Genomic DNA, 23,278 nt, shown 5'->3' on the forward strand with positions numbered 1-23,278 from the left:
CTCAGAAGTGCACCCTGCTGACGATGAACTATGCTCTAAGCCAAAGTTTTGCAGTAACTGCAAATTCAACACCGACATCCTGAACAACCACAGCCCCATAGACAAAAATTGCCCTGAGTTCCTCAAACAAAAAGAAATCACAATTATCAAATCAATCGAAAAAGTAGACTTCACTACCGCGAAGAAAATTTACCATCAACGGAACCCACATCAATCCACACCATACGCTGAAGTAGCCCGCCATCAACAACCAAAACCTCATCTCACTGAAACACCTACCTCATCATCGCCCACCTATAACCAATCACACCAAATAAGACCAATCAAAGACTACGGAGACATCACCCCAAACACACATCCAATCAACCCTAAGCCAACTTCATCCCAACTACACCCCCCCAGTCAACAACAAGCAATGGATATGGACACCGAAACTACGGAAACCGCTAAAAACACCAAAAACTCGAAAACTATCCAAGATTCTGACCGTAAACTCAGAAGCCAGACTAAGGAAAAAGACAAACTTAACCTGGTTACCAAACACCTCAAAGCCAAAGATAAAACTGAAAAAAATAAGACCCCAAACGCAAACCTAGCCCTCTTATCAAATAATGCATTAGCAAACCAAATTTACAGCGAAGACGATCTTTAAATACCAACCAAAACTAGTAATTACTACTAAGACCTATCACTAAGAAAACAAAACACTACTCCCACTAACTTATAATGCTCAAAATAATCCAATGGAACATCCACGGATACAAGAATAACTATATAGAACTACAAACACTCATGAAATCCCACAACCCTCAAATTATTGCATTACAGGAAACCCACATAACGAACCCCATCTCACTTCCAATCCCAATTAACTTTAGCCTTTACTGCAACAACAACCCCACAAATGCTTTCGGGGGCACAGCTCTCCTCATCCACAACTCCATCTCTCATACCCAAATTCAACTCAACGCAGACTTTGACGCAGTAGGCGTCACCATAAGGTCCAAATCAAACCTCAATATCATATCCGCCTACATCTCCCCTAACAAATCCTTCAACACCCGTAACCTCCAAAACGTCCTTAGCCCGGCAAACGACCACACCATTGTCCTAGGAGACTTCAACAGCTGGCACCCTTACTGGGGCTCACCTAAGGCCAACTGCAGAGGGAAAACATTAGCCTCATTCCTAGACCGCTCGAACTTCATCCTACTTAATGATAATACTTCTCATACAATACGACCCACTTCTCAACACACAACACATTTACCCACATCGATCTCTCACTTGCAACATCCAGAATTGCTCCAGAGATCCTCTGGCAAGTGATAGATGACCTTTACGGTTCTGACCACTTTCCCATCTTACTTACACTATTCAACACTCCATCTCCCTATCCCCCCTCCGCCTTCACCACTAAACCTACTTTCAATCTCAAAAACGCAGACTGGGATCTCTTCAGGAAACATGCAGCCCGCTCCATCTCCACAACCCAATCAGATAACAATGTCAATAGAGAAGCCGCCCTAATAAAAAAAATACTTATCCAAAGTGCCCACCTTTCTATCCCACAAAACACCACCTTCTCTCTCACCCGCACTGTTCCCTGGTGGAACAAACAACTTTCACTCCTCAAAAGAGACAAAGTCGTAAAATGGAACTACCTCAAGCACAACATTAGCAACCATAACATCATAGAATATAAAAAAGCAAAAGCGTGTTTAAAAAGAGCAATTAGAGAAGCCAAACGTAAATCGATCCTTGAGTTCACAACCCATATACACCCAAACTCAGATCCAACCACAACATGGTCCAACATCAGACGTCTCTACGGTCTTAACCCTACTAAAAATATCCATGCCATTCACAACCCGTACACCCAATCACAAACAACCTGTCAATCCGAAATAGCTAACTCCTTTGCCCAGACATGATCAGAAGAAGCAGACGACCTCAACTTCTCCCAAACATTCCTGTCCAACAAACTCCTCATTAATACACCTTCTAACTATAACCCAACACCTTCAGCCCTAGAAATCGAGAAAGACATAACATTAATCGAATTCACATCAGCACTGTCCACCTTGAAAGGCAACACTCCTGGTCTAGACCGAATCTCTTACTCTATGCTAAACAACTCACCCTACCCCCTCAAAACCAGAATCCTAACCCTCTACAACAAGATACTCGACTCCTCCATCCCACAATCCCTTAAACTCAGCCTAGTCCTTCCCATCTTAAAACCACAAAAGCCCCAAACCGATATCAAATCTTACAGACCCATCTCCCTAAACTCATGCCTAGCCAAAACTCTGGACAAGATCGTCGCAAAAAGGTTGTGGTGGTTTGTTTTAAATAACAACCTGATCCACAACAACCAACTAGGGTTCAAAAGAGGCAAATCTGTACTAGACAGTCTACTTTATGTAGACCACCTAGCTACCAGAGCTATCGCCCTGAAAAAACACCTCACAGTCATCTCGCTAGACTTCACCAAAGCCTTCGACAGAATTGGTATTCACACAGTAATAAACCAACTAAAAAAGTGGAAAGTAGGGCCACGAATACTTAATTATGTTAAGAACTTTATGTCCAACAGGAAAATCCTCGTCAAAACCGGCAGAAGCTTATCAAATATCTTCCCTCTAAATAATGGCATTCCCCAAGGCTCCCCAATCTCCGTCATCCTTTTCCTCATAGCTTACAACTCACTCACCGATATCATCTCCCTCCACAAACAAATCAAATTTTGCGCGTACGCCGACGACTTCCACCTACTCATCAATCACAACAAACAAAAAAGTCCCACAACTAACCTCCAAACAATATTTAACCAAATAGACGACTGGTGCAATCACTCAGGCTCAATCCTCTCTAAAGAAAAATCCCAACTCCTTCATATATGCCGCAAACACAACTGCAAACCCAAGATACTCACCGGTGGCACAACCATCCAAGCTACCGACACACTCAGAATCCTTGGCCTCACAATCAACACCAAATACAACTGGATCTCTCACATCAACAAACTCAAAGTTGACCTTGCTAAGCCACTAGGCATTATCAAACACCTCGCGTCCCTAAAATACAACTGCCACACCTCATCTCTTGTACAAATTATCAAATCCCTAATCATATCCAAAGTCGACTTCTGCCTCCCCATATACGGTTACGCACCAAAAAGCCAGCTTAACCGGCTGAAATCTACGATAAACGCAGCAACAAGAGCCGCCCTGGGTGCATTCCGCACCACACCCACTAACAACCTTCTATCCGAAGCCAACATACACACCTTGGAAAACAAGCGAGATTTTCTAACTGGCAAAATATTTAAAAACCTCATCCACGCTAAAGACACCCCCCTAAACTTACTCCCAAAAAACAAAAAAAAAAAAACACAGACTGCTTAGCACGATTGACAGAGCCAAACAAATTTTCCAGAATAACCTCATACCGTTCTCCCCGACTAAAACCTCCAACACCAATAAATTCAACACGACAACCATCCTTAAAGCAACCAACATCACCCTATCCAAACACGATAAAAACACCACCCCCCCAATAGTCTTCCACCAACTCTTCCACTCCATCAAATCCAACCTCCACCAACACACCTTCCTATACACAGACGGGTCCAAAGCAGCAGGCATTACCAGCTATAGCATCTGCAATGAGACATCAACCATAAAATCCGGACTACTTCCACAGTACTCCTCAGTCCTTTCCAGCGAAATCATAGCTATCCACGAAGCCATTTTACTAAGCCGCAACAAACGCGGAAGATACGCTATCTGCACTGATTCACTCTCCTCTATATCCGCAATTACCAATCCCAACAACTCCTCGTACTACCCCACCACAATCCGTAACCTCGTCACCAAACTTTTCCCAAAAATAACAATTATGTGGATACCCAGCCACATTGGCATAAAAGGGAACGAAATTGCTGACACCGCAGCCAAAACTACCTCCAAACTACCCCTCATATATACCCCCAATCATAATTCTAACGACATCTCACTATTCCTTAAGAAAATCCTCATATCCAAACAAACAGACCTCCTCACTAAGACTTCCCCCTGGTATCAACAAGTTATCAACCTATCTTCCACTCATCCTCCCCCCAAACTCCTAAACAACCTTAACAGAAGACACCAAGTCATCCTAAATAGATTAAGACTAGGGCACACAAGACTCACCAATGCCCACTACATGGATAAAACATCCTCCAACGCATGCCCACTGTGCCTCAACCCAACCATAGACATAAGACACATACTATACGCATGCCCCGCCCTCTCTCTTCAAAGATCCTCAATATTCCATAACACCGACCCCATGCAATACATCTCCAACCCTAACAACAAAAACGCAAAAATAATCCTCAACTATCTAGACCAATCTAAAATCCTTCACTACATATAACCTCATAAACAACCATCCCTGTACATATACATATACACAATTAGTATTTTAGATAATAACTCCTCCACAACATATAATAACGTATAGAAACAACCCTGTACATATGTATATAAGCACATACATCCTCAAACGTAAATTAATACTATAGTGAGCTTAAGGCCTCAGCAGCTATAGCCCCACACCCTGTTAATACCTAGTTTTAACTAGTTATTAGCTTTATATAAATAAATAAAAAAAAATTATTTCTTTTTACATATACTAGAAAAAAAATATTTTTTTGATGCATATGAATTGTTGGGTCATGAAGCCAAATAAAATAATATTTTCCATCTTCCGTAGCATTTAGTGTATTTGGTCTCTTAGGCGAACGTAGCCGTTTCTTAGATCAATCTATCTATCGCTCATACACTTAACAGAGTAAGCTGCCCGCGCCTTGTTTTCTTCTGTTATGTCATCGCCAATTGGGCAGTCTATAATTAAAAAGTTAATTATATCTTCAGGGCTGGACCGTAGGATATGGTCATTTTTTTGGCCACTGTTCGTTAACGATTTACAAACTTCTGAAGCGCAATATTTTCATTTTCAATGATATGATGAGAAGTTATGATATCGATGAGGGAATCGTACAGAAGGATGGAGCTATCTCCTTGGCACTCTCATAATTGTAATCCTCCAGGTCTAAGAGCCAGAATGGGCGGCCAATATATTGGCTAGAAGTAAATTTTTCTGGAGAGGAGCTACTACTAAAACGCTTTTAATGGTTATTTTAGACGAAAGCCATTTAAAATGGCTCTTCATAGTTTTTCATATTTCTTCCGCATTTCGGCAAGCCTCTTTTGGACTTATTTATTAATAATTCAATAAATGTTAGTAAATATACACTTTCTACATAAAATTAACATAGTTAAATTTAGGAACAAGATGTCACAGACAGGTTGTATCTACCATAGACAGGCAAGTTGGTTTTTTCTTTAATTTTGGAAAGATCATATTAATTATTTACATTCACACTTTCTTTAAATTAACGAGCTCACAAAATCAAGAAAAAGGTTCCGTCTATTCTTACACCAACTCGAAGTTAATCGAACATCTGAATTTGATGGGCTGCCAATATTTCATTTCTGTAATGTATTGAAATGAAAAATTCATTTTTTCTTAGTCAAGGTATGAACTATAACGAGGGGGATCGTTGTGAGTTGCTGCGGAGACCGTAACTCTACATTTATACCCGATACTTAGTCAGTATGGCTCTCCTCCGGCAGATGCTGCTAATATATACGTTTTATAGTGAGATCTAACAGGAGTGTTGATACCAAATTTGGTTGCTCTAGCCATAATAGTCTCTGAGATTTGTGGATGCCACAGATTTTCGCTCTTTGTGGGGCGGAAGTGGGCGGGGCGAAGTATAGAAATATTCCTGTAACAGTGACATAACACAGAAGTCCGGATATAAAATGTCGTTGCTCTAGCTATTATAGTCTTTGAGCACTAGGCGCTGATAGGGATGGGCAGACGGACAGACAGACAGGGCTCAGTCGACTCGGCTATTAATGCTGATCAAGAATATATATATACTTTATTGAGTCGGAAACTATTCTTTCTGGACGTTACACACATTTATTTCCACCAAAAATCGAATATACCCCTATACTCATTTTGAGTATCGGGTATAAAAATATAAAAATTAATTAGTGTATTTTTTTTTAACGCAACGCTTTAAAGTCAGCTCTTTAATAAGCTGCAAGCGATAGTAAAAACTGTTTGTTTACCATGAAAGCTTACCAAATTGCATCTAAGTATAAAAACTTAAATCCCAAAACACCTATAAAAAAAAACACCGACTGCTAAGCACGATTGACAGAGCCAAACACACCCCCCAATAGTCTTCCACCAACTCTTCCACACCATCAAATCCAACCTCCACCAACACACCTTCCTATACACAGACGGGTCCAAAGCAGCAGGCATTACCAGCTATAGCATCTGCAGTGAGACATCAACCATAAAATCCGGACTACTTCCACAGTACTCCTCAGTCCTTTCCAGCGAAATTATAGCTATCCACGAAGCCACGAAGATACGCTATCTGCACATATTCACTCTCTTCTATTTCCGCAATTACCAATCCCAACAACTCCTCGTACCACCCCACCACAATCCGTAACATCGTCACCAAACTATTCCCAAAAATAACCCCTCATATATACCACCAATCATAATTCTCACACATTCCCGACATCTCACTATTCCTTAAGAAAATCCTCCTATCGAAACGAACAGACCTCCTCACTAAGACTTCCCCCTGGTACTAACAAGTTATCAATCTATCTTCCACTCATCCTCCCCCCAAAAACATAAACAACCTTAACAGAAAACACCAAGTCATCCTAAACAGACTGAGACTAGGGCACACAAGATTCACCAATGCCCACTACATGGATAAAACATCTTCCAACGCATGACCACTGTGCCACAACCCAACCATAGACATAAGACACATACCATACACATGCCCCGCCCTCTATCGACAAAGATATTCCATAACACCGATCCCATGCAATACATCTCCAACCCTAACAACAATAACGCAAAAATAATCCTAAACTACCTAGTTCAATCCAAAATCATTCACTACATAAACTCAAAAACTATCATCCTTGTACATATACATATACACAACTAGTATACTAGATAATAATTCCATTACAACATATAATATCGTATAAGACCAATCCTGTACATATGTATATAAATTCATACATACTCAAGTGTATAATTATATATAATAATATAATATAATAATAATAATAATAATAATATTATATATATATATATATAATTATATATAAGGCCTCAGTAGCTATAGCCCCATACCTTGTTAATACCTAGTTTTAACTGTTTATTAGCTTTATATAATAATAATAATAATAATAAATCAAAGTAATGGAAAAGAAAGGCCAGGGTATGTAGATTGATTATATTAAAAAAATTTGTGCTCATGTTTGTTAATATGTTTTTATGTTTACTAATTTGTGTCGTCCAGAGGTAGAGAATACTGAACCAATGTGCCTGTCTGTTATGGTCAATAACTAATTTTTTGCGCAATTGTGCGAAAAAGTAATTATGTATTATGGTAGTGCAAACTGTGTATAAAATAATCCTAAAGCTAGTTTTTACGCCATTTTGCGCCGATCTGCGCATTTTAATTTATTTATAGGTGAAGTGGTGTTCACTTATGAAAAGCTGCTTAGTATTTACATTGAGAATATTCGAAGCGCCGCAGCTTTTTCGAGTTAGATTTTCGAAGAACTGAAGGCATACAAAATAAGCTCGGAGAAAAATTATGAAATAAATAATATAGTAAGGAGCTTTTATCTACACATTCAAAAGTATTTGGCAAAAAGCGGGAAAAGCATGAATGCATGTCTAAATTTAATAAAAAGCATAACAAATGGCTTTTGTCGAAGATGGTTATCAAAGTTGAAAGAACGTCGTCATCAAATTCTATGACTTTAACATCAAGATCATTTGGACGCCCACCAATTGAATATATAAACGCTGGATCCCGTTTGAAGAGAAAATTAGCATCAGAGTTAGCTGGCGATCAAGATCACAACATACACTCCCCGACACTTGAATACGAGACACTAAAATGTACACTTTAGGCACCAATATTTTCGGCACAAGCCAAAGAAAACGGTGAATTTGAATTTTCCTCAAATCTAGATTCAATTTAGCATAACTTAAAAAAAAATAATAGCAATATTCATCAAAGTAGATTGAGGAAAAAAAATTTTAAAAAATTGCTCTGAGTGATTTCATAAAGAACGGGTAAAATTATGGCAAAAACATAAAAAACCGAACCAAAGTTGCTACTTCCCAGACCTCTATGAGATCTCATCTGCTTGCCGCATCTAAAAAACACGACTAAAACTCGATTTAAAAATCTAAAACTGTACTTTAAGCTAGTGCTAAAATAATAAAACATGTTTTTTCGAAGACTCCACACCATAAGGGACTGTAATTAATAAAAAAAAACCTCAGTCAACGAACGAAAACTTAGACTATATATATATAGCATTTTCAAAGGAACAAAAATTTAAATTTGAAGGGTCATAAGGGTTTCTTTTTTATATTTATAAGGACTCAAGGAAGTAAAAGAAGTGAGGAGTAAAGAAGAATTACGATTGGATCGTTTTCACAGCAGTGTGAGCGCTATTGAGCAAGATCCTAAAACGTCGTGGACCAGTTGATTTTCCATTAAGTCGAGTTTATCAAGTGTGCAACAAAGTTGAGGTGTTTTTATGTTATGTCAATTAAATTTTTTTCCTCAATCTACTTTGATGAATATTGCTATTATTCTTTTTTTTTAAGTTATGCTAAATTGAATCGAGATTTGAGGAAAATTCAAATTCACCGTTTTCTTTGGCTTGTGACGGAAATATTGGTGCCTAAAGTGTACATTGTGTGTAAAGTGTATCGTATTCAAGTGTCGGGGAGTGTATCTCTTCTTGTGCATGCTTTTGCTCTTTCGGTCGAAAAATCCAACGAAAAAGACACCGCTCAATTGTTGAAACACATTTCTTACTTCGAAAAACCCCAATACGGTTAACAAAAAAATCTTTTTACCGTAAAGAATGAGTCGGTATCACTAACGTCGGATGAGGCTTTAGCATATCTGCTTAAAAAATTCGTTAACTAAAAGCCAATATTACAACATTCGCGAACTCAGCAATAGAAAATGGTGTGATTTTCTTTCAGTTTACAAAAAAATAAGAGAAGCTAAATCTAAATTTAGGCCTCTTGATATTACTGTAACCGAAACAGTTGCTCAAGTCCCATTGCAAAGCCTTCTAAACCACAAAGTTGTCGCATAATTTAAATGCTAGAAGATATATTCGAAAACTTTGGAAATATTTTAAGTGTGACTCTAATTGCAAGCTATGGATTTGACGAAACAACCGGACTAAACCGCGACAAAAATGGTTCCTCTCAAATTAATATATGATATTAGAAATATATTGTGGTTAAATCGTACTCCTCAGTCTATTAAATTTTGAAGGCCGAGTTTTAATTCACGTTTTCCAAATAATAGAAAACGCCTCGAAAGCACGCAATAAATACTATAAGAGTGACAGATGATTACATGCTCGAAAGGATTCACGACGCAACAATATGATAGATGTTTTCCAAAGAGCAATGATATATGATCTGATAAAAAGATTGGGTTGAAATATAAAAGACCCATTGCCGAAAGCTGTTATTGAACTTTTGCCATGTTTTGAAAATATTTAGTATAATAATATTAACAACAATAATGGTTTCATAGAAAGTCGAATCTATGTAGATGTAGAAGATTAATAATAAATTCGTTGTAACTTACAAAACCTTAAAAGTGTATTAAGTTTTAATACAAAAATATTAAATTGTAAGAATTTTAATAGCATATTCTAGCACATATATGCATCTTAATTTTAGACCTTTCTGACCCCGCCAACTCCTAGCGCCCGTATATGTATATATACACTACTGGCCAAAAAAATAAGTACATCGGTGTCGTGCTAGTTCGTTATGGAAAAGCTCGAATGTTTGTAAGTGTATGGATGCCAATTGTTTATATTTGGAAAGTTTTAAGTCTTGTCAAATATTTAAATCAAAACTTAGAGTGGGGAACCATCTTAATAAAATTCTATTCATACATTTTTGCAGAATGGGCATTTTTGGTCTGGCCAAAATAATAAGTACACTGGTGCTATTTATATATTTGAAAGGATTGGATAAGGATTTGGTCAAAGGATTGTTGGTTTTTATTGATTTCCTTCATATTTAAGTACATGAGAGTTAAAAAAAATTCTTTAGATAGGCCGTACTCCTGAAGAAAGGAAGTTTTCCATAAGTCTTCAAAAAGAAAGGAAAATTCTCCGGGAAATTGCGAAAAGTCTTGGACGATCGGTATTTTTGGTTCAGAATGCTTTCAAATCTAAAGTGCTTATTGAAAATCGAGGATGGAAGAAGAAATCTTTACAAACAACGGACACCCGCATCATCAGTCTTGCAAAAAAGGATCAGTTCATATCTTCCAAGGCCATATCCGCTCAAATTGGCAAAGAAAAATCGGGTCTGATGGTTCGTCGGAGACTTCAATATACAGACCTAACAGGACGTATAGTCCAAAAAGTTCCCTTACTCCGAGTAAAAATTTTGAAGATGATGCAAAAAGTCGTTGAAAATCATTTGGCATGGTCTGGGTCAGATGGGTCTTAGAAGTGGAATAATATATTATAGAGAGATGAAACAAAACTAAATCTTTTTGATAATGACTCCAGAAGATGTATACAACGACCCAAAGGCAAAGAATTCGACTTCCGGTACACAAAGAAAACGGTTAAGAACGGAGGCTGATGTATAGGTATCTGAGGCTATTTTTCTTGGCATGGCGTTGAGCCGGTACATCGCATAACTGATCATGTGATCCAATTCGGGTATAAAAACATATTGACAGACATTATACAACCTAATGCTGTGGAAAACATGCCCTTCAGATGGGTCTTTCTACCAGAAAATGACCCAAAGCACACCTCAAAGGTGGTGAAGGCTTGGTCTCCTGACTTAAACCCATTTAAAAACCTTTGGGGTGACTTAAAACATCGAATTGGTAAAAATGCTTTTCGAAAAGAAAAAGTGTAAAAATTTTGATACGCTTTTAGTTTATCGCTTTGGAGAATTGCTATACTTATTATTTTGGCCAGCCCTTATTTATGATTTTAAGGTTTAATCGATCATAAAATATATATATTTGAAATGAATAATGCTTATGATAAATATTTTTATAGTCTATTGTAGGTTAGAAAACTAAAAGTAAATTTGATTTTTTAATTATGTTTATTAGAAAAGTTTTATAGGACGTGAAAGAAAGCTCATAAGCGTGTACTTATTATTTTGGCCAGTAGTGTACATATGTCGGAAATATTTTGTGTAAAAAATTTGAAGTCTCTAGCTTTATTATTTTAATTTACGTAAAAAAATGGGGTCGCTGTCCCGCTTTGCACAGGTTGTATTGAACTTTTAAAATTCTGAAAATCTGATAAATGCAACTACATATAAGCTTAATCTTACGTCTAGAAAAAATATCAAATTCAAAATTGACAACTTTTTGCAATATTTTTTTCCCCCTAATTTTAGCTTTGAAAACTTGGAAAAATATGGTATATTGGGCTTTATTTGTATACCCGATCTTCAAAAAGAGTATAGGGGTATATTAGCTTTGTGGGGAAAATGGATGTGTGTAACGTCCAGAACGAAGCGTTTCCGACCCATAAAGTATATATATTCTTGATCAGCATCAATAGCCGAGTCGACAGAGCCATGTCTGTCTGTCCGTCTTGTTTGACTCAGAGCTTTTCATAATTGTAAAATTTATATACAACCAGGAGTAAGACACTTAAGTGGTGTGCAAAAAAATAAGCACAACCTATGAAAAGAACATGAAAAATACCAGATTTGAAGTATATTTAGATACAAAACCACACCTTGAAAAAAAAACATTAAACATTTTTAAAGCCCCTAATCTATCATAAAAAGTCAATTTGGTTCACAACGGAAATGTGGTGTTGAATAGTGTAATTAGCGAATTATATTATTTATTTATTTTAATCTATCTTTTATCTTTTTATCAGCAATTGAAAAAATAAAAGGAATTTGTATTTTTTCACGAAGCAACCAGGTTATCTGTTTTTGTTTGCCAAGAACCATGATAAAATGAAACAAATCGATGAACAAATTTTGTGAAAACGGGAGCACCTAAAAACGAAAACGGTACGTTTTGGATGAAAACCTAGTGAGCTTACGGCCTCAGTAGCTATAGCTTAAATACACAGCGTCACAAAAAAGTGTCGTGCGCGGCTGACCAGAGCATGTATTTTGGGGCCCTGAACCAGAATCCAAGGTCGAATTTAGTCCATCACGTGAGTATTTTTTTTCAAAACATAAAAAACCAATAAGGTCGAAATATGGTGGAAACATATAAGAATCTTACATATTTCTCATTCATTAAAGTAGTCCCCCCCTTTAGATGTTGCAAACTACCGTTGTATTTCTAATTTATCTGGCATACCTAAAACATTCGAAAAAGTATTACTTCTTAGCTCCAACACATTTTTCAGAATCCCAGCATGGATTTGTAAAACGTCGCTCAGTTTTGGCTAACCTCCTTGAATTTTCTCCTTAAATTACATAACAGTGTCTGTCCCTGTTATCAGAATCACAGCACGGATTTGTAAAACGTCGCTCCGTTTCGTCTAACCTCCTTGAATTTTTCTCCTTCGTAACTGCCGGATTTGCAAAGCAATGTCAAACTGACGTAGTTTATACTGATTTTAGTAAAGCTCTCGATTCAGTTAATCACAATCTTCTGATCAACAACTTATCTCTCCTCGGATTTCCAACTAAACTTCTCTGGACTAATACGTACCTTTGCAATCGTTCTCAGCGTGTCTGCTTCAACTCTTCTCTCCCTAAACCTGTTTTTGTCTCGTCGGGGTAGCCATCTTGGTCCCTTGTTATTTAACCTGTTTATCAATAATCTACCCCAAGTTTTAACTCATTCCCGAGTCCTAATGTATGATGACGATGTCAAGCTATGTTTTTTCTATAGTGATCCCGAGTCCCCGTTATTCTTCAATCCTTTTTATGAGAGTCGTCTGCGTTTTATTAACATGCACTTTCTTGAAAGCCGTAGGACTTGTCATATAATTTGTTTTCTCCATAAAATTTCCTCTGGTGAGGTCGAATCCAGTGACCTCATTAGTCTTATGCATACATAAGTATTGCTGCCCTTTCACGTCCGACTAGGCATTACTTTCCTCTCCGTCTTCTTCTGTTCTTCAAACTACTCTAACCATGAATCTTTCTGTAGCTTTTGCGATAATTAAAATACATTTTTCCATCTATTTTCCTTTGACACTTGTGCTACCACAATCAAACTTACTTTAATGAATAATTTAAGTTAACATTCTTCTTTCTTGAATTTTGTCAGCGAACTTGCCATAGCCCGCTAGTAAAGTAATTTATGATCTAAATTTTTCTTTTTATACAGTTTAACTAATAATTTTTGAACAAACAAAAACTTTTTTATGAAAGAAACGTGTTTTAACTCAGCAGTTATTCTTCATCCAAAAACAACAATTACAACGATTCGTCAAAATTTCGAAAAAAAACGGCACAAAAAAGCTGACTTCACAATACCGGTTATCATGGACGAATGGCACAGCGCAAACCTTTAATTTCTGCCATCAACAAAAAAAAAAAGTGCTGCAATTCGCCAAAGACCATTTGGAAAAGCCTGATTTATTTTGGAAAGCAAAAACGACATATTTGGGTATGACGGGCCTTACACAGTTTGGCGAACAAAAAAAAAAGTGACGTAGCAAGACGTAGGGTACATAAGGGTTGGGGGAATAGGTATCATCGAAAGAATCCTGGAAAACGATTCTTCTTGCTGAGTGGGTCAAAATTGGTCAAAATGCCACCAATACATAAGTAACGAACGTTGTGAGTCGCTACTACGGCCGCGACTCAGCATTTATACCCGATACTCAGTCAGTATTCCCCCCCTCCGCCAGAGCGCGCACTTAATACACTGTGTGAGAGAAAGACAGATAATGAGTAGGCGGCGAAGTAAGCGTCTGGCTATAATAATGATAATAATAATAATAAAAATTATAATAATAAAAATTATAATAATAATAATAATTATAATAATAATAATAATTATAATAATAATAATAATAATAAGATCTGATTCAGATTCTGCAGTCTGGAAGATATGATTCTGCGTTTGGTTTTCTCGTATCTTCAAAATTGTGGATGCCACAGATTTCGTACTTTCTGGGGGCAGAAGAGAGCGTGGTAAAATTTAAAAAAAAACTTGATTCAGTGTTTTATCTCAGAAGTCAGGATACAAAATTTCGTTGCTCTAGCTCTTATAGTCTCTGAGAGCTAGGCTCCAAAAAAGACGGACGAACAGACAGGCTACATCGACTCGGCAAATTGATGATGATCAAGAATATATATACTTTATGATGAAGATTATACAGCGCTAGAACTCAGAGGTACCAACGGAGAACTTGAAGGCTCTGAACAATGGAAGATCACTACCCAACGGTTTGGGGCAGTGCGTCATTATCCAAATTAACAAGGAGGTTAAGGATCTGCTCTACCCCAGCTTCAGGAAGATGACGTGGGACATGGTAGCGTATAGCTGCCACCGTGCAGTCAGGCGAGTAAGACCTCGGGCTGGAGACCATCGTCGAGTCAGTCCAGGGTTGTGTGATAGAGGACTCGGAACAGGAGGAAGACGGCACCTGACGATAGTAGTCAATCCGTTATGTGCAGGTGAGCCAGCCACCCATAACGACACCATTCTTACCTTACGTTACATTACAGCACGGAGGACCTGACAGTAGTGATGCTGTAAAGTGAGGAAAAGCACCTTTTGGCGACTTTATGCTACCCTCTACAAAAGATAACGAGGGGGAACATTGTGAGTTGCTGCGGACACCGCAACTCTACAGTTATACCCGATATTAAGTCAGTATGGCTCACCTCCGGCAGACGCCGCTTATATTAAACGACACGACAAAGAGTGCGTGCGAGAGAGACAGAAAATCAGCCTGCGCGTGACGTCTGGCGCTGCGTAGCCACTGCAACTTGATTTGTTCCTTTTGGCTATAAAAATGATCTGATCTGATCCAGATTCTGCGATTTTAGTTTTCTCGAATCTGCAATATTGTGGATGCAACAGATTTTCGTCCTTTGTGGGGGCGGAAGGGGGTGGGGCGAAATTTTGAGATATACGTTTTATAGTGAGATCTAACAGAAATGCGGATAACAAATTTGGTTACTCTAGCGTTAATAGTCTCTGAGATACCCCAGATTTTCGTCCTTTGCGGGGACGGAAGGGGGTGTGGCGAAATTTTGACACAAAACGGTCAAGGTCCGATATTTCAGGGGTGTGGATACCAAATTTGGTTGCCCTGGCTCTTATAGGTTCTGAGATCCTTGAACTCATATTTTGCAATTGGCAAAACCGACCATGAAACCTGTGTGTTAGAGAGAGACAGACCGAGAAAGAATGAAATTGTTTTCTTGATTCTGGCTATAATAATTATATGATCTGGTTCAGATTTTGCATTCTAGAAGATATAAGTCATCCTCTACGATTCTGCGTTTTTGGTTTTATCGTATCCTTAAAAATGTGGATGCCACAGATTTTCGTCCTTTGTGGGGGCAGAAGTGGGCGGGGCGAAATTTTGAAATATTTTTGTAGCAGTGACATGTCACAGAAGTCTGGATCCGAAACATCGTTGCTCTAGCTCTTATAGTCTTTGAGCACTAGGCGCTGATAGGGACGGACAGACAGACATGGCTCAATCGACTCGGCTGTTGATGCTGATCAAGAATATATAAACTTTATAGGGTCGGAAACGATTCCTTCTGGACGTTACACACATCCATTTTCACCACAAATCTAATATACCCCAATACTCATTTTGAGTATCGGGTATAACAATCTATAGAAATCCCCGGAATACAAATACGTAGAACGTCCGTAATACCTCGGCAAATGCCGAATTTTTTGCCCAATTTTTCCAAACCATCTATTCTGAGGAAAAGTACTACTCACTGGTAATCCGTACCCATACAGTTTACCGAGGTCGAACGGCAATTTCAGTCCCTTATTAAATGAATGTTCTCTACTTCATGATTTTCAATAGTTAAGACGGCATTTTCTCGGGTCCAGACGGGGTTCAAGGTTGTGTACTCAGGTACTGCACCAAGGCTCTGTATGGACCCTTGATTCACCCTGTCCATTGATCCTTCTTGCTTTCCCCCGATCTGGAAGGGATCTTTTATAATTCATCTCCATAAAAAAGGTAGCAAGTCTGACGAAAAAAATTATAGAGGTACAGTAAAGTGATCCGCTATTCATAAAATGTTTGAGAAGGTCTTAACTCCACACTTGCAACATCTCTGAAAGTCACTTATATCTCCAACTTAGCATGGATTTATGAGGCGGCGATCAACCACCACGAACTTTTTAGAGTTTACCTCTTTTATTGTTAAAGGCTTTCAAGGTAACTTACGGACAGATGTTATTTACATCGACTTTAGTAAATCATTCGACTAATAAACCACTTCCTTCTAGCACATAAACTTGACCTTTAAGGGTTTCCGCCCAACCTGAGATGGATTTCTAGCTATCTTTGTTCCAAGTCTTAAAGAGTCCTCTTCAAAAACTCGCTCTCCTCACCAGTAAAGGTTTTTTCGGGAGTGCCACAGGGCAGGCACCCTGACTTGCCTTCGGTATTAACATATTCTGGAGTACTTATGTATGCGAATGATGTTAAACTCTGTGTCCAGTATAAGGACATTTCATTTCATTCTCGCTTGCAATCCGATCTCAATAACTTTCAGTCGGTGTTGTATAAACTCGTTACACAATAATGCCTCGAAATACAAAGTAATGACATTTCATCGTTCTAGCCTCTTGTTGTCTCCCTATACCGTATGTGGTGGATCTCTTGATAGAATTACCCCGGTGGATGATCTTGGTGTTATATTAGACGCCAAGCTAAAGTTTTCTGAACACATTTCTACAATGGTAAATAAGGCCATGGGCCTTATTGTTTTTATAAAGAGGTGGTCAAAGGAATTTGACGACCCCTCGCTTGTTTGCCCGAGCTTAGCTCCTGTGTATGGAGCCCTCAGTACAAAGTACACCAGGACCGTATAGAAAAAGTACAGGAAAACTTTGTACTCTTTGCTCTGCGGGGCCTTAACTGGGATGAAGGTGTGAGTGACTGCTTTTAGTAAACCTCCCATCCTTTGTTAACCGTAAAATGCTTGGTGTGATTTTTATGCACAACTTGATCGGGGGTGACATATACCCTGATCCGTTGGGCCGCATAAACTTCACGATTCAACATCAACTTTGTAGACCGAATTATTCCTTACATGAACCGTTTAGGGTCTTATGCTCGGATTATAATTCCCTCTACCATATTATATCCACCACTAATTCTCTTCCTCTTATTATTTTACTAATCCTCACACACCTTTCTAATAATTAGTAATAGTAGTGGTATTTGTTTTTGTATTTCGAATGAATGCTTATTTTCTTATTAACTTCATAAAACACTTGCGACGGCTTAAACACTCGTCCGATAGACAGACTCTGTCTATTATGGGGTCGGAAACGCTTTATTCTTTCTTCCACTTTTTCAACTGAAAGCATTTGAATAAATTCGGAAAGAGCCCCTCACTAATTTAATTCGTATCTTGTCGTAACTGTGGTATGAGTTTTACAGCTAGAATAATAAAATTCGTGGCATTAATTTGTTATTGCCAAAAAAATTTTTCCGAAATGTTGGGGACTCACATATTGCTACCTGTGGTGAAATGGTGTACACGACAATGCTCGGAGCCATGCCTGTACCCTTGCAAGCACGACTATATAAACGCACCTGCACAAAATGGTTTATATTGTCCTTATTTGACATTTCCATATTGATAATATTAATAATAACACTGTGCTACAAAATGAAAACTTTTGAATATACTTTGCACGTGACGAAAAATATGGTTAGGCCTGGTTGCGAAGTCTCATGCCCATACTTAGAAGTACAACCCCAAAGCCTATTTTTTTAAATTAAAAAAAGTAAATACTTAAACAAATTTCTCTGGAAAGGTCCTACGAGAGATAAGTATAAAATAAATCCATAAAATTCTGTCCCGACATTATCTTCTACATTTTTTTTTATCTTTTAAAACAAATTTACCCAATACTTAAAAATATTTGTGGTATTTTGTAAATATCATGTTATCTTTAATTAAAATTAGGCAACTAAATTTGACTTTTTTAAGTTTTATTTTGCTTGCTATTTTTTTTCATGTGTACGCACGTTGTTTTTCTTTTCCCTAGCTATGCAAAAATTTCTCTTACAATATTTTGAAACTTTTTCACGTCACGTTGACCACTCAATTTTTTTTACAGCTGTAAACAAAAAGATCCCTTTAGATGTGAGGAAATGTTGGCAAGGCCCAAGATGACCCCTTAATCCAATATTTTTGGTTTTCAAAAAATCTGTTGAGTGGAGCGAGCTCGGGCGTAAGAGCTCGGATTGCGGTAGAAATTTTTTTGTTTTAGTAGTATTCCAGTAATTTGGTCCGTATTTGGAGGTTGGTTTTTTCGGAATTGTGTAATAACTTCAGGTCAAAAATGGTTATTTACCACTCATAATTGGTCTCATAATTCGTTGTAAAACTTTTGTAGCATTTGGCTCGTTTTAAAACACCCAAACCTTCGATTAATGTTTTGTTTCGTAATTATAAGTCCATGATTCGTCACCTGTAGAAATGTTATACACAGCTTGTGAAGCACCACGATCGTAATTCTTGATCATTTTCTTACACCAATCGATACGAACGTTTGGTCGATTTTTGAATTGCGTGGGATCTAACGCAGTGAAGGACCCAGAATGAAAAAAAAATACATGTCGTGTGAGAGCCCAGTGTGTGACCGCTACATGATTTGAGCCTCGCTCATAGGGTTTTTTTTCAGTTTTGTTGGACTGTTCCTAAACTAAAATATCATGCTCCTGATCTAGTTTAATTTTCCACATCTCAGCTAAACTGGATACAAATTATATAACTATAGAATATGGCTTCTATAATATTTATTTTATAATTTTATAATATCTAATAGAGATATTATATAGTAATCCTACCCATGGATATCATTTATAAATATATGTAAATACATGACATCACTTACCTCCATGCGTCTATATGTCCGCCGAAATGCGTTATACCCGTGAACCCAAATGGAGCTACATAGCGTCCAAAAGGAGAAACAGCCGTACCTGTCAAAATGTAGTCAGTTATTAACTAAAATTAGCTAATTACAATTTTTACAGTTTACCGATATGACTAGGCGGTGCCCCAATAAAACTCGCCGCCAAAGGAGACGTTTCAAATGAAGAACGTCCTGGTAATGCATTTGCAAACGCTGCAGGTGGTGGAAGTTCATTCGTCCTTTGAAGAAGATGCTGTTGTGTTGTATTCATTGCAATAGCTGTTGATGATTTAATACTAATTGACGGTGTTGGCCCACTTGCACTAACGATACCGCCTCCAATAGCCGAGGAAGAACCAACATTATTAATTGTGCTGACAGTGCTAACAATGCTACTTCCACCGGCTCCGGTTACCAGGTTACTTGCGGTGATTGGCGTATTGTTGGAGGTCAAATTTCCATTTGCACCATTTCCGCCTGTAGGACATCCTGTCTTATCAGAACATTGCTTGTTTTGGTGGTAATAAATTTCCCACGCAATACGAACATGCATGGCATTCCAACGACCAGTTTTCTGTTTAAAATTATTATGTATTCTCCATAAATAACAATGCTAAGATAGTTCATTTGAGGCAAAATAGTTGGCCTGGTTGTGAGTGTTTAAATAAGTCAATGTTAAGTCAATAAGTCATGTTGTCGAAAAAACCTTTCTGAATTTGGTTGTTGATAATTGCTGTTAATAGTTTTGTACACATAGTAAATAAACGTGCATGAGTGTTGCAACTTTACCGCTTTTGCATACGTGCACTTTAATCTTACACATGTTCATACACTTATCCGTTTACTTTTATAGGGAGATGGAAAACTTTTCCTTTTTAATTTGGCAAATCTTCCATTACTGAAACAGCCCCGGTCAAATTTTTGCTTAAAAGTAAAATTCAAAACTCTTTTTATTATAAATAAATTTAATACAGAAACGATTACCATTATTTTGTATGATTCATTGTAAAATTCCTTGAATTTTCACTTGAGTAAGAACAGTGGTTTTGTCGCTTTTTAACGGAGATTTTTGAATTGAATCGTTCCAGAAAAATATTGTTCAATTAATTTGTTGCAAAAACGGGGCTGTACCACAAGTAAAAATAAAGTAATCGTGTTTCTATGTAAGGGAGGGGCAGTGTACTTACAGTGGTGTACAAAATAATAAGGGCACTTGGCTATGTTTCAGCAAAAGCTCTATAAAATTAAAATTTTCAGCAAATTTAAAGTGATCTTAATTTTTGTGACTTTGTTTATGTTTGCACTCCTTCAAGTAAAAGTAAAAATTCCAAGTGTAGTGGTGAAAAAATAAATAAATAATTTTTTTCCTAATTTCATACTCTTTAGGCTATAAAAATAGTAATAAATCATCATCTTGGGTACATCCTTCTTCGATAGAAAAGATATAATTTTTAAGTGGTTCTTTTGGACACTAGATTGTCATATCTGTCATATAATCATATCTTTTATTATTAGTGTTATAGGTAGTTTAGAAGGGTTTGCCTCCAAAGAAAATTTTTTTTTTTTAGCAAAAATATAAATCAGCATTGCCTCACGAATCTCAGCATATTTTAGTCAAAAGTTTTGGATATTTTTGTTTTTTGTCCAGGTTGTTGCAGCAGACGATCTTAATTACCCTATCTTAGCGTGTACGATGTTGTGAGCAGAGCTTTTGCTGCCGCGCTCTTGTACTGCTCTCTGCTCATTCAAGATCGGCTCGACGTTGGAGTCGGGGAGTTATTGCTATCTCTGGCTGCGACCAGTCCAATAAATGCTTTGAAGTCGAGCACTTGTTTTATTTAGACATAAATTACCTGACAATTTAACGTAAAAAACCGAAACTAGAGCCCGCTGGACCGGAGTCATCATAACGTTTGTTTTGGAAAAACTCTTCCGAATTTTCATTGGCGCCCGAGCAGGGACATCGGCATCCAGCATTTCGTGGAAATTCGCACGACAAACCAGTGACCTACAGTGCATCTTCGTTGTCTCGGCACAAGTCATTGGTTTTTTTGTTCTGTTGCGAATAGAGCTCTAGCTGGCTGGTTTTGTGCGACAAATTGGATTCATCTTTACTCAACAAAAAAGGAAAGTGTTCGGCTAATCTATGCCGAATTCTCAGGTATTAAGTGCGAAAAATAAGCTGAGCGCTAGAACCAAGCCACCATTTTGTGCGCTGTGTTTCTCTATTTGGCCACTGATCTCAATTTCATTGGCACCTCGTTGAATGGAATACCAATTAAATAAAACACAAAGTAATAAAATAAACCAAAGTGAACAGCCAGCAACATAAAATATTTATTATATGCGGAATATTGGTGGATTGAAGAAAAGTGCTGACCAGGTTATTCTTGCTACCGCTGTTGTAAAGGTGCAAGATCGGTCCGGACAATTTCAGTATGCACGGGCACTTCTAGATTCCGGCTCCCAAATTAATTTTATATCCGAGGATCTAGCCCAGCGCTTACGATTGCGCCGTGATGAGTCGTGCCTTAATATCACAACTGTTGGAAAAAACTCGTCCGTCATAAAGCACAAGATTCATACTTCTGTTCAATCTCGTATCAACGATCACAACTTTGATTCCGATTTTTGGGTGTTAAGGTCGATTTCCACATACCTACCCGATCATGTTGTCAATTTCGCCCAATGGAAGATACCAGCAAACCTGCAGATGGCAGACCCGCAGTTTTACAAGCCTGCTAAGGTTGACTTATTGATAGGGGCAGAAACCTTTTTTGAGTTAATGTGTGTAGGCCAATTAAAGGCAAGTTCCGAACATCCAACAATCCAGAAAACATTGTTGGGATGGATTGTATCAGGAAAATATAAGGCATCAGCACAGGATGCTGTATGCAATATCGCTGTTGGTAGCGATCATTGTTCTCTGGACTCTCTGGTGGAGCGCTTTTGGGAATTGGAACAGGTCCCAGAGAAGTCGAAGGCTGTATATACAGCTGAACAATTGGCTTGCGAACAAAACTTTAAGCAGACTTTACGCAGGCTCGAATCGGGTCGTTTTGAAGTGGGGCTGCCATTTAAAATAAATCCCAACGTGTTGGGTTTCTCGTTCGAGACGGCAAAACGCCGCTTTCTATCCCTAGAACGCAGACTTGCACGAGATCAGTATTTACATGATCTGTATATGGAGTTTATGAAAGAGTATCTCATCCTTGGCCACATGTCATTGCTTCCAGGCACTCCTCCAGGACGCCATTACTACATTCCACATCAATTTGTCCTGAGACCTGATAGTAAAACCACCAAGCTACGCGTCGTTTTCGATGCATCGAGCAAAACATCGACTTCAATCTCATTAAATGAGACTTTGATGGTGGGTGCAACTATTCAGAGGGAGCTTTACGCAACTCTTGCCCGATTTCGATTAAATCGTTTTGCGCTCACAGCTGACATCTCCAAAATGTATAGGCAAGTTCAGGTCGCCGAAAAAGACCGAAATTTCCAATTGATTCTGTGGAGGGATAAGGCAAATGTAGATGTTCAAACGTATCGCCTGAATACGGTTACTTTTGGGACAGCCTCAGCTCCATTTCTGGCCATCCGCTGTCTCGTTGAATTGGCAGACGTTTATGCTGAGTCCCATCCTATTGCATCACAAGTCATAAAAAGTGACTTTTACGTCGATGATATGCTTACTGGAGCAAACAGTCTGGAAGATTTAGAACGTATTCGGCTGGAAGTGTGTGAGGTCTTAGAATCCGGGGGTTTTCAGTTGGCCAAGTGGGCGTCAAATCATTCCCAGCTGCTGTCCGATAGTGGCCAGGAGAAATCGCTGCAGTTTGATCCTTCGTCGTCTGTTAAAACGCTCGGAATTAGATGGAATCCGCAAAATGATTTGTTCCATTATCATTTAGATGACTCATTTGATTCATTGACCCCTACAAAGCGAAACATTTTGTCAGTTGCGTCCCGATTGTTCGACCCATTAGGGTTATTATG

General features: G+C 38.1%; 1 protein-coding gene and 1 long non-coding RNA gene across 12 annotated transcripts in view; one reads left to right on the forward strand and one right to left on the reverse strand.

Annotated features, from left to right (window-relative positions):
* Positions 1–23,278, reverse strand: part of tay (tay bridge) — a 79,267-nt gene that overhangs the window by 21,034 nt on the left and 34,955 nt on the right. For 9 of the 11 annotated variants that reach the window (XM_033384032.1, XM_033384031.1, XM_033384028.1 and 6 more), the window contains 2 exons: positions 19,406–19,853; positions 19,259–19,346 (listed from right to left, as the gene is read on the reverse strand). In XM_033384032.1, coding sequence (XP_033239923.1) covers positions 19,259–19,346; positions 19,406–19,853 — 536 coding nt within the window. Of the gene's footprint in view, positions 1–19,258; positions 19,347–19,405; positions 19,854–20,211; positions 20,516–23,278 lie in introns of those variants that run through there. The other 2 variants (XM_033384034.1, XM_033384033.1) reach the window with 2 other exon arrangements.
* LOC117184898 (uncharacterized) lies at positions 14,227–15,032 on the forward strand. Its single transcript, XR_004470366.1, has 3 exons — positions 14,227–14,331; positions 14,403–14,817; positions 14,869–15,032. It is a non-coding gene; the product is annotated as an uncharacterized lncRNA (long non-coding RNA).

The sequence above is a fragment of the Drosophila pseudoobscura genome, chromosome X, assembly GCF_009870125.1.
Source record: "Drosophila pseudoobscura strain MV-25-SWS-2005 chromosome X, UCI_Dpse_MV25, whole genome shotgun sequence".
NCBI lineage: Eukaryota > Metazoa > Arthropoda > Insecta > Diptera > Drosophilidae > Drosophila > Drosophila pseudoobscura.